This window comes from Chiroxiphia lanceolata, chromosome 13, assembly GCF_009829145.1.
Source record: "Chiroxiphia lanceolata isolate bChiLan1 chromosome 13, bChiLan1.pri, whole genome shotgun sequence".
Lineage (NCBI taxonomy): Eukaryota > Metazoa > Chordata > Aves > Passeriformes > Pipridae > Chiroxiphia > Chiroxiphia lanceolata.
Genome location: NC_045649.1, coordinates 9256660 through 9269191, shown reverse-complemented (window position 1 = coordinate 9269191; position 12532 = coordinate 9256660). Strand labels below are relative to the sequence as shown.

At 48.4% G+C, this 12532-nt stretch overlaps 1 protein-coding gene across 1 annotated transcript in view; it reads right to left on the bottom strand.

Moving 5' to 3' along the window:
- Window positions 1–12532, bottom strand: part of ZFHX3 (zinc finger homeobox 3) — a 110865-nt gene that overhangs the window by 72925 nt on the left and 25408 nt on the right. Inside the window, 5 exon segments of the mRNA XM_032701105.1 lie at window positions 9476–9592; window positions 9594–9614; window positions 9616–9714; window positions 9716–9880; window positions 9882–9976. Coding sequence (XP_032556996.1) covers window positions 9476–9592; window positions 9594–9614; window positions 9616–9714; window positions 9716–9880; window positions 9882–9953 — 474 coding nt within the window. The 5' untranslated portion in view covers window positions 9954–9976.

Genomic DNA, 12532 nt, shown 5'->3' with positions numbered 1-12532 from the left:
TGGGGCTGTACTGCTTTCCCCAGAAAGAGGGGCAGGAGGCAGCCCAGGGGCCCAAGGCAGCTGAGGGGCAGTAACTGGCCGTGGGTCAGAGAACCCCAACCGCCACATCAATGTGATGGAACCCAAACAGGCACGTGCATCAGCCCAACACATTCTGCATGTCTGCCCAGAGGTGAAAGGGATGCAAGTCAGGTGTTTACATCCTGCCCAATTAGATCAGAGCATCTCTGCCTCCTGCACCAGCTCCTCATCTCCCCAGCCTGTGAGCCACTGGAGCCACAACAGACTCTGTGGGGCAGAAAATCCCCAAGGCAGAAAAATCCTGAGGCACGTCTAGGACACAGAGGAAACCAGGACTCCGGGAACAGCCGCACTGCACTGCACTGCTAGTTCCACATCGAGATGCAGGTACCTCCTCAGGAACCCACCTCCCTGCTTTAAAGCAGAGTGAGAGGGTTTGGTGCCAGGAGGGGACAGAGCATTGGGCTCTGCCCTGCAGCCCTGCACTGTGGGCACTCCATCTTTGCCTCTCTGCCAAGTCACCCAGAGTCAAGGATCTCCCAACAGCTGCAGCCAGGCTTACCAACCGTACCCGAAGGCACAACTTCCAGAGAACCTGTTGCACAAGTGTAAGTTATTGCCTAATTTGACTTGCAGAACTTGGCTGCGCGTGTTGCAGCGCAGGGGCGGGATTTTTAGGACTGGCAAGAAGGACCAAAAACACATTACGGTATTAAGTTATGTATCACGCCATACATTATTTATTGTAATTTAATGAATTCCCTATGAGACAGCAAACACAGAACCTCCCATACTGCTTCCATAGCAATTTCTGGGGACTTTGTTACAACAGTTTCTTGAGGAACAAGTCAGTTATCTCCGGAGAAGGACGACACAGTGCACCTGCAGCCCAGTGCACTTGCACAGCCCAGAAGAAACCTGCAGTCCGTGCCATGTCACATGGAACAGGTTGGGGAAAGCACCTTGTGGGTTCCTTCAGAGCTGCAACACCCCCTTTTCCCCTCCTTTGCCCCGCCAGAGATGGATGCTAATGAGTGCCCATCCATTATTTAATGAGCTTGTCGCCATCAAGCCTGAAGCTGGAGGGCTGGTGCCTGGCCAGAGCTGGTACCTGACCCCGCCCAATCAGGAAAGGAACTAAGAGCATTTTCGAGGTCTTCGAGGCATATCAGCTGTGTTGAGCCAATACACCTGGTCCAGGTATTATCAAGAGGCCGTGAACTGCCACCTTTTGGCATAACAAAGGGCACAGAGATGGGTGAGCCAGCCAGGTGAATGGACACAAAGACACAGCCAGGAACTGCCAACCTTTTTGAGAACAAAGGAGATGAAGACTGGTGATGCCAGTGAAGTGGATGGACAGAGAGAGGGGGGCAGGAACTGAAGACTCAGGAGGAAGAGTGAGACTAGATACATAGAATATGAGGGGATAAAAGCCCAGGGGTCCCTTTGTTGGGGTCACCAGCTCGAGCTGTTTCTGTGTTACTGCACTGGGAATAAATGGCTTTATGGAATGAGACATCTGAGACTCTGCTATGGGAAATCTGGGGTGGAACTGGTGAGGAAAGCTGGTCTGACTGTGTGAGTGGGGTGTGTGGGGAGTCAGGCGGGGCCGTTGGGTCACTGGAACCGCTGCTGTGCAAGGGCTTCAGTCCCAGCAGTGAAAGTCCCTGGCTTTGGGAGTGTGGCTGCCAGGGAGTCTCGGGAATGCGCAGACTGGGAGCTTCCTCACAACCTCCCAAAGAGAAACATGACCACCCAGATGGGAGTGGAGGAACTACTCGAGCACAGCTCTTCAGCAAACAGTGGGGGCTTTAAGTTCTGCACTGTAAGGTCACTCACTTGCTTCAGTCTCGCACAGAACCTGTCTTCCAGCTCCTGTACCTCCTTGCTCCAGCACTCCTACATCCTGGCTTGTTCCAGTCCTACCTGCTCATCTTCAACTGCACACATTAGGTGTCTGCAGGAACGGCAATAAGACCCCAACAAACGTGCTGTGATAAGATCCTGACAAACATATCAGTATAAGAACCCAAAAATCACTTGGATAAGACTGCAACAAACAGGCCTATTACTCTGGACAAACCCTCTCAGCTCTCTTGCCTGAGTTCCTCGTGCCAGAGCTGAATCTGCAGGCAGGAGAATAAGTGGATGCCCATGCCCTCTGCTCACAGTGGCTGATCACCCAGAAAAAATGCCAATCTTCAGATCCAGACCAGCATCTGACACATTCACCCTCCAATGCTCTCCCTCTGTGCAGCAGTGACCTCCCACATCGGCACAGGAGGGACAGCATGTCCCCGACAGCTTACGCCACCATGGCAAGGTCTGCCAGGGCTTCCATCAGCGCCCTGCATCAGAGCCACGGCCAGAACCACCTTGTCTTCACCCTGAAAGTCTCAAGAACAACCATCACCTGACATGGGAAAAATTCCTGCTTGGAAACTTAAATATTCATCCATGTGTCCAAAATTACCAGGATAAAAGAATGAACCACAAACAGACAGAACCAGCACCAACGTGGGGAAGGGTCAGATGCACACTGATACTTCATCGACATGATGACACCTTGTTGTGAGAGGCCACCTGAGGTTCAGGACAGCTTTGCAAGACCCTTCTTATCCCCCTGTGCTGAGCCTCTCCCTGCTGACCCACAATTCTGGGTGAATGGGGAGAGCCAAGACCCCCCCTATCACTGCAGCTCTGCCCAAGGGCTGCTACAGAAGCTGAGGAAAACCCAATTTATATGGATTAGATAAAGCTTGTCAAGGTGTTTTTCTCGTTTGTTTTTCTGTTCTTGTGTTTGGTTGGTTTGGTTGAGTTTTTAGCTCATTCTCACAAATATTTTGAATTCTAAACCCTGTTTGACAGAGGGCTTTTAGCTCCCTGTTTTGGGGAGCCCCTGGCTCCTGCTGTGTGATCAGGGCTCCTGCTCCAGCTGCGCTCTCCCTCCTTTGTTATTCACGCTGCTTTTACAGGGCGGTTTCTTTACTAAGCCGCTGGTTGCACATGGCTCAGCACTTACTGGAAAACTGTTGAAAGAAAAATCTAAGTGACTGAGGCCCATAAATAAAACATAGAGCAAGCACTGCTTGCTCTCAGCAGTTCTGATTTCAGCCCTTTCAAAAAGGAGCACAGAGAAAGAGTAAGTTCTGTGATCCTGTACTAACGCGCTTTGTTATTAAATACCTAAAGGAAGGTAAGAATCTGCTTTAATACCAGGGTGACAGGAAGGAGCAATCCAGCACTCAGAGCTGTGTGCAGCCCCAAGAGGGAGGTCTGAAAGGGTTAAATTTATAGGGAGAGCTTTTATATTAAAATACTCATCAATCCCAACAGGAACGAGAGTACTGGACTGTAGGGGTCCATCCTCCTCACGCTGGCAGTTCATAAGCTCATCTTTCATTACAAGTTTATCTGAGACTAAGGATGCAGATTTGAACTAAAGGTTTTGGAGACCAGCTTTAAAAACAACTTTGTGGGGAAACTTAAATGGGTGTTTCTCTTGTGAAGTTGCCATTGGAATGTGGCTTAAAACCTTGTAGGAATCAGCTCAAAGACCCTCATACACTGTAATTTAAATGGGCTTCAGGCACAATTTGTGTTGCTCAAGAGTGTAATTCGGAACTCTGATGCTGCATCTGTATTTCAAAAGACAACTTGCAAAAATAAACCCAAAACACAGTGAAAGCAGGCAGCGAGTAAATCAAGGTTAACAGAGCTCTAAATCTCCAAAGGAGCAAGACAGACTTGCTGTGGGCAACTTGACCCCAAGACCTAAAAAGGCAGAGCTGGAAGGAAGTTTGTGATAAAAATCAAAACCCAAACGTGTTTTCTTTTGCCCACGACATCATTGGGTATTCAGAGCTGAATCAGCCCAGCTCTTGGCAGCTCTGAGTGCAGCTCTCCAGCAGGTCTGGGGCCAGAGTTTCCTACACCGCAGTCCTAGAGGAAACATCTCCTGTCAGCCAAGTGGTGGGATGAGAGGACTCACAGCTTGACCCTACTGCAGAATTATGGCAAGACTAACTCACATCAATCCAAAAGGAACAGTATTTTAATGAACCAGCCATTTTCATGAGCACTGAAATTTATGAAATTCCAAGTTCTCCACCCTAGATTCCTGTGTCAAGCCAACTCCAAAAGTCAATGGTTTTTGCCCAAGTCGTTCTAGCCAGCTGCCACCCCTGCTACTTTCTCTGGGCATCTACTGGTTTGTCTTTTTAAGTCTTCCTAAAATGAGCTAAACTGAGCACAGTATTCACCGATCAGACAAATGGAGGATTTACACAGTTCCATGTTGTTGACTTGCCCTTCTGCTTCCCACCGATCACTGAGGCAATGTCGTTAAAGAGACTGGCAATGATTCCATATCTTGCTCACAGGAAGAGTAATTTTAAACCCCTTTTTCATTTTCTTCCTTTTTTTTTTTTTTTTTTTTTTTGCATGGGGGAAAACAGGAGGAGAAGTCCAGACTATCCCACAAGGCTGTCTGCCCTCCATCCCTCTAATGCTGTGACACCAAATTTAATCAACCAGTTCCTGTGAAAGCACAAGATGTTGTGAAGTTCTCTTCAAATGTCATAGCTTTACCTCTAAGTGGTCCATATACATATAAGGTATGCTATATATATAATATATAAAAACCTGTCAACATATAAGGTAATATATATAATATATATTATATTATAGATATTACCTTATATGATTTATATGATTTCTAAGCTTGCTTTTCACACCATTTTTGGACCATTTATGAACACAGAACCCCCCCTGCATCTTTTCAATCTTTTTCTTCATTGTGGAAAGTTAGTTTTTATTTCACCTTCTGTTTCTCATCCTTCATCTCACTACCCATGCCCAACCTCTTCCCCAGTGACAATAACCATGTATTTGCTAAAGATCTCTTCATGAAGAATCTTGGCAAAGGCCCTGGGAACCCTCCGCCTGTGTGGACCAGCCCAGCCCTGCCTGTAGCCCTGGCTGACTCCTTCGAATAACTGGCTGTGCTGCAAGTACCTTCTCTTCCAAAAGTCTGCCTTTCCCCTTCCTAATCCATATGCCTACTAAGAACTCTTCTAGTACAGTTTCTATCCATTTGCTGACTTAATGCTTTGCAGTTTCTGGCCCACACTATTGCCAGGAGCCTCTGCCCCTTCCTGTGGGTTTCTTCAGAACTCTGCAGTGCAGAGCCTTGCTAACCCCAGTGACTTCTTCCTTCGTGGTACCTCCACGTGAGACCACCCTCTGGGATTTATCCTACATACAGAGGCATCTACAGTTCTGCTCTGAAACACACGCAAGAAGGATTCTCTCCTCCTTCCCCTCCCATACCGTGAGGCCTCTTCCCTTTTCCTTTCCCTACTCCCCATGACATACTTTCCTATTTGATCACCTTGGACTTTCTGTGGACTTTGGCCGGGTTCTCCCCAGCTCCGTTTTCTCAGGGGTAGTTACATTTAACACCTAAGGTGGTTTTCAGGAATTGCTCTGTGACCTACACACATCACACCCTTTACTGTCTCCAACAGCAGCTCACCCATTTCATATAGTTTTAACTTCCAAGTTAGTTACCATTACATTAAACGCTCTTTTTGTCTGTTTCTATTATGGAAGGACATTGAATTTGAATGCGTTATCATCATCATTCCTAACTACATCTCCTACAATATTCCATGCATCCTCTGGGATTAAAACTTTTTGGGGATTTTCCAACAAGTTTCTTTGAGTTGATGCTTTGAGCATTCTGAGGCCAGGAAAGGAGACACGTGCTCCTGCAGGAGAGGCAGGATGGGACACGCTGCTCCACGGTGAAACTGGGGACCCACCACCTTCTGCTGGGTGTGCAGCTGCACCTCCTCTTTCCCTTTCTACAGATCAGCTTTGTTTCTGCCTGAGTCAGCAGAGATCCAGAATTCTGTCACCGCTAGCACCACAAGCACTGATAATAAGGAGTCATCTTCCTGCACACTCTGCATCTCTAGCTTACAAAGAGCCCCTATGCAGGGCACCATGTAACCCAAACTCTCTCCTTCAGACTTCCTATTCCCTAAAAAAGTGAAACTCAGCACTTGGAAAGACTGAAAGGAAGACACTGAATGAACTCCTTGAAGGTGCTTGCTGGCAGTCTGGCCAGCAGCGTGTTTCTTCAGTAGTTCTTTGTTTAAACTTCTTCTGAGCTGCATGTTTTGAACTAGACATTTTCAGGAAGTTGCAGGAAATGTCCAAACTTGGCTCTTGCTCAAAGAGATTAATTCCTTCTGGAAATTCCACCTGTGGAATAGACACTGGGAACTCGTGCCCGACCTCTTCCAGATGTGGGGGGGGGAGTGCTGCTCTGCTCCACGCCTAGTCTCATGCTCTGTGGTCATGACGAGACAAACCTTGGCTGTTGTTCCAGGGAGCTGCACTTGTCTCTGTCTCTGCTCACAGCCACCCCGGTCACCCAGCCCTGGCCGTTCCACGCCCATTGGGCCACCCCAGCTACAGGAGGAAGGGTCTTCAAACCCTTCATCTACCTCAAGCCAGAACACCCACCTCAAAAATGTGATGCCATATATTGACAACAGTGCTCTAGCTTCTTCAGGATATAAAAACCCCCCTGGCTACCTGAGGAGGTCAGCAGTCATGGGAGAGGCATAGGTGCCTCAGCAAGTGCCGGATAAACAACAGGATTTCCAGTTGTAGGACTTAGGGGGACAGCAAGGAATTGGGAGAATACAACAATAAAGGAAGGTTACCAGATCCTTACAGTTTCTTGCCATCCCTGTCCCCTCAGCCTCCACAGGGAAGAGGCCTGATGGAAGCTATTGCAATGTGCAGGACGAAGATGGCAGCAGAAGACCAGACCTTCTCCCCTGGCACTGGGAGTGCTGCAGGAGAAGACTAAAAGCTTCACCCGACTATGGGCTGACAGTGTCTCCAGATCACATTTTTGGCAGCAAGTAACACTGACAGAAGTGGCTCTTGGGCAATGCAAGCAGCCAATAACATGTGATTTAGGAGGAAAATGGCAAAAGCAGCAGAATAAGGAGGATTGTGTGTGATAAGCCCAGTGTGCGCTCTCACCCAGCAGCATCTGGAGAGGATTTTCTCCAGCAGGCAGGGAAGAACTCGATTACATCCAGTTAACTGTGCTCTAAACTGATTATGCATGTGCCAGGCTAATGGATTACATTAGCAAGAGGAAAAATAACATCCAATCAATCTCAATTTACTGCAGACCACACCAAGGCCTGAGAGAAGAGAAACCATTCTGTGAACTCCCCCCACTCCCGCTGCATCTCTTCAGCTATCAGAAGAGACATGGCATTACAGCTGCTCTGAGGACTGGAGAACTGCGCTGGAGCTTGTCTGATCCATGCCTGATCTAGAGAGAAGCTTTTCTATTAAGTAAACCCTGATTCCAGCTATGCTGGAGCAATCCACCCCTCCACTGTCCCCTGATCCAGGCTTTATCCAGCCATACTAGAAGGCCATATACGCAGTATCCAAGGGAATCCATTACTCTGAAACTCAGCTGGTGTTTCACTGCTGTCAAAGGCAGCACAGGGCTGTAGCAGCTCTGGAACTGCCCAGCCCTCTCAGGAACCTGAAAACTGACAATTCCTCTTCACCTGCCCGAGGGAAACATTCCAGGAATCTTTATTACAAGCACCTGCGCCTGTCCCCCAACTTTGGTAGAATTTTTTTTCCCTTACCTCTTTTTTTTCCCCTTTTCCTTCCCCCTCAGAGTGAGAGAATTCTAGTGCCCCAACTGCTTCTTCCCTAGTGGAATCCACTGTAGATTAAGGGTCTGGATATAGAATTTTAAACCTTTGCAATGCATATTTAAAAGAACAATATTATGTATTAAAACGCACAATACAGCTTTCAAACAAATCTCTTGTACCCCAAACTGACCTCCACAGACAGAGGAGATTCGGTTCCTCAGCTGGGTTTTTGAAGACTCACTGGGACTCTCCCACCACTAGTTACCAAGCTATGTAACTCTCTCCTGGCACACTGGAGAGCAGAGGTGTAGGTGCAGACCTGACCATTCCTGGAGCCAGACTCTGCTGGGTGAGGCTTGATCCCAGCTCATGATGGAAACAGTCACGGTCACAGCAATCCTGGTCTGAAGGAGCGAGCTCAGAGAAACATAACCCCTCTCTGAGCAGCTCCCCACCACCTCCCAGAAGGGTCTAACAATCACAGCTCAAGGCAAACCTTCTATGATGCTCCTGGCTGTCTTTTTCCTCTCTAATTTTCTGGAACTGCTCATTACTAGGAAAAAATTCAGGAGTTTTTGAAATCTAATGTGTCTGCACCGTGATGTGGGTGGGCACTGTACAGTCAATGTCAAGGTCTTAAGTTCCCATTACATAAAGAAAATTTTCAAAGAAATAATTAAAAGCACAAGGTACAGTCTGTGTGTATATAAAGGAAACCTCAGCACATCTGGGGGAAAGCAGGAAGAAAGGATGAGGACAGAAAGAATATAAAATACCTGTGAGGAATGAGCAGACAATGAGCGAGAGAGCACGTGTGAACGGAGTGGATGCGGCTGCTGAGATATTTATGGCAATTCGTACCTGATTGTTCATACTAAAAGCCATTATGGGATGATTAGAGAAAAGGTGAAGCTTTAAGTCCAGTGAAAATCAATAGAAACGTCTGGAGCAATTCTGCTGCACGAGTGAAAGGACTATTTACTGTATCCGGAGCTCCTCTGGGTTACAGCCCACAGGGTTCAGGCCAGCAAGGGGAGGGGGTTGGGGACAGGAGGAATGAGACAGGAAAGGAGAAGAACGGTTATAAGACACCATGGAATGAGGGGAGCTGGGAGGAAAAATAAAGACAAGATGGGAGCTACAGCCCAAACGCCAGTGTGGATGAAAACCTGCAACGCCTCAATGTGAACAGCCACGCACGTGCACACAGCTTCTCTTCCAGCCTCCTCCCTTTCCAGCCTCCAGTAATGCTTCGCTTACAGATCCCAGCACTAACGTACACAGAGCATAACAGCACAGCAACAGCAACTCCCTCCATCCCTCCCCTTCCCTACTCCATCCGCCCAGCGCCAGGACCAACACGCTCTGACTGCAGCAAAAAGCCTCTGGTGCCCATGAAGTGACCAACTGTGTATGGGAAAGAGCCAACAAACCACCGGCAAATGCTGCCTTGCACAACATTTTCAAGAGTGACTGTTCAATTTCTGTTCAGAAGTATCACATCTGCAGTGCTGTAAGACACACAAGCTCCCTCTAAATCACTGTGACATGAACACCCACTGACCTAAGGCTTGGACAACCCCAGTTGCTACCAGAACTCAGGCTGAAGAGCTGTGCCATCAGTGAGACTGGGTCCCAGTGGAGAGCTCTGAGCAACTCATCTCCAAAGGATCACAATCCACTCAGGTTCAACATAGATTTTCCATGGAAATGAAGGAAGATGAAGCAAAGCCAACTCTTACCTTATAGAGCTTCAGGCTGGCCTCATGCCTCGAGTTCACGGTGTGAAGACGCAGCTTCTCCAGACTGTTGGTGTAGTAGTCGCACGCGTTGCATTTCAGATGGACCGGGTTCCCAATGGGCCACACACTTGAGCCTCCAACTCGTTGGCTTTGCCCCCCTCCTTGATGTGTGCCACCAGCTGGTATTTCTGCACGTGCTTGTCTGTCTTACAGTGGAGCTGGAAGTTGGCCTTGAGCTGCTGTGTTGTAGCGGCAGAGCTTGCACTGGTACGAGTCCCCCATCACCGCCTTCCATTCGTCCTCGGGGAGGCTTCGCTCCACATTCATGTGGAGGCCCAACATGTCCAAATTATCTGTAGTGAACTTGTTACACACAGCGCACTGGAAGAGCTTCAGAGACGGGTCCGTTCGTTTGCGTGAAACTCTCACCCAAGTTCATGAGCTCCTCAGACACCAGCTGTCCACCACCTAACCGCATGTCCAGCGGGATCTCGCCACCCACTGCACAAAGAAGAAAGGGATAAGAGGTCAGAAAGGCTGAATTCTTGTCAAAAGAGAAACATGGAGCAGACATCAAGCTGCTCCCAGTGCGTGTGTACCCACCAAACACGCAGTGAAACAACATGCAGCTGTCCCTTCGCCCACTCCTCTGCATTGCTGGTCGCCCCAGAGCTGAAGGAAAGTCATTGCAGCCAACGTGGAAGGCTGGAAAAGGACTGCAATGGCCCTTGTTACCCACCTGCTGAAGGATCATCCAGCCCTCTGCCCATCAAAGGTGGCAAAAAAACACCTGTGGACTTTCAGATGAAGAATTCTGTAGCACCACACTGAAAGTCTCCATGGTCACTTCAATAACAGCATTAACATTTTTATTATGCTTTTTCTTGTCTACCTGGAGAAGCAAATCTTACTTCATGCAATACGTGAGCAAGTAAAACAAAGGCCAACAGTCACAAGCCCAGGTGATGGCAGCATCACAGGGAGGTCACCACACTGCCATCACAAGTCAGCAACAGTGCAAAACATGGTGTGTACAAAAACCTCCTGCAAAGTGCCACTCCTGCACTATCAGATTTCATCTCTTGTCTGAGAGTTCAGAATGGTGAAGAATCTTCTAAAACCAGCGTTGACAAGGTAAAGACAACAATAATTAGCTGTGAGCGTGAGATCATGTCAAGGAGAGCCAGCAGGACCCTGTGTTTGTCAGATGGACTCTTCAAACCAAAGCTCAACTCTGCTCACCCAACAGCAACGGAGCACAACAAGCTCTACTCACACCAGAGCCACCTGGAAGATGCAGAGAGAGAAACTTTCTAGTGAGTTTTTATGCTAAAGCACAGAGACCAACCAGGAGCTCTGCTCCACCTTGCTTTCTTTTTCCATTTTTAAGACATTTATCTCCTCCTGCAGATTTTTGGTACTTTACTGATGTCATAGCTCAGCTTAACAATCCTATGAAAGGAACCTTCAGGTAAACAGTCCTCAGTCAACCAAAAGAGATGTTATTTCCTTAACTTTTCATTTCCTATGTTGCAACCTGTTTGCCGAGAAGGAAATGCTCTTTAAATCACTCTCTCCTGAGCTCAACATGCAGGAAAAAACCAAAGCAGACTTCTTAATTATGAATGTTCTGCTCAAATCCAGTTTGGACCAACGTGTAAAAATGGGGAAGTTCTGCTTCACTTCTTGCAAGCTCACAGTGTATGTATCCGAGTCTAAGGGGCCCAGCTGCTTATTGGTAGAGGTAGGGCCTCCCTCCACTACCCTCAGCGTGAGATTTGCAACCACAAGTGCACAGTTCACAAACCACTCTCCAGGCAGGTACTGGACATCCAAGGCCCTGTCATGTACTTTTAGAAGCTTCAGTTAATCACTTCCAACTTCTCTCTCACAACAGTCCTCTGCTTCAATAAGGAGGGGCTCTGAGCTCCAAAAGCCGTGATCCTGTCTCTCATGCTGGCAGCAGAGGAACATCAGTTCTTCAGCAGAGGAACACCACCCCTTCCACTGAACTCATCATCTCTCTCAAACCTGCTTACCTTATCTTCTTAGGGCAACAATGTGGAACAACCAACCCCACACTTCCTTTTGGAATGCCAGCAGCCGACTGGACCCTCTCTCAAAGCCACCCAAGCAAACTACTCACACTCCTCACCAAATCAGGAGAAGTCCTCAGAAATACTGCAGTAAGGATGCTTTCCATGACAAGGAGGGACATTCAACGAATGGTAGCAGTAACCCGTATCTGCCATTGCATTAGCTCCCTACGAAAACTCTTGAAAAAGTACTAGGTAAGCCACATGTTTTCCCTACATGAGAAAAAAAACTGCACTGATGGAATACAGATGAGAGGTCTGGACTGCGCAGCTCCATCCTTGACCACCACACAAAGGCAATTCAGAGGGCCACAGAGCCAGTGAAGGGGTCTGGCACACAGCACCCTGTCTGTGCAGAAGGGGTTTGGAGTAAAGTAAATCACAATCCCTCCCTCACACATGGACATGGTGGAAACCCTTCAGCCTCACCTAGAGATGGAGTCATCGTTGCCATGGGGTTGGTGGGATCGAGCTGGAACCCCCCCATCATGAACTGTGCATCTGAAGAAGTGCTGTCCATCTTCAAGTTGGGAAGGTTCATGTTCTGTGCCAGGTAGTACTGGTAGAGCTCGGCCTCAGCAGGGGACGGCAGGCTGCCGAGGCCCAGGTGCCGGTTGTGTTGGATTTGGGACATATTTTGCTGAAGCAGCATCATATTGTGCATGTGCTTCTCACTGGTCATGTGAATCCGAAGGTTTCTAGCTACGTTGTCTCATAGTCACACCACCTCACACCGCCATGTAGGTTTGGTTTTTGGTTTGGTGGGGGAGGGGGCCCCACAGGTGCTACCAATGTTGGCGGCCGGCGGCTGCCGCAGCTGCCGCAGCTGCCGCTGCCGCCCCGCGGTGTGGCTGAAGACTTGCTCTCCCCCTCCGTTCTGCAGGTTCTGCATGTTGTTGAGATGCTTGTCGGACTGCATCTGAATACTGAGGTTGCCTTTGGTAGTAGTGGAGTAGTTCAG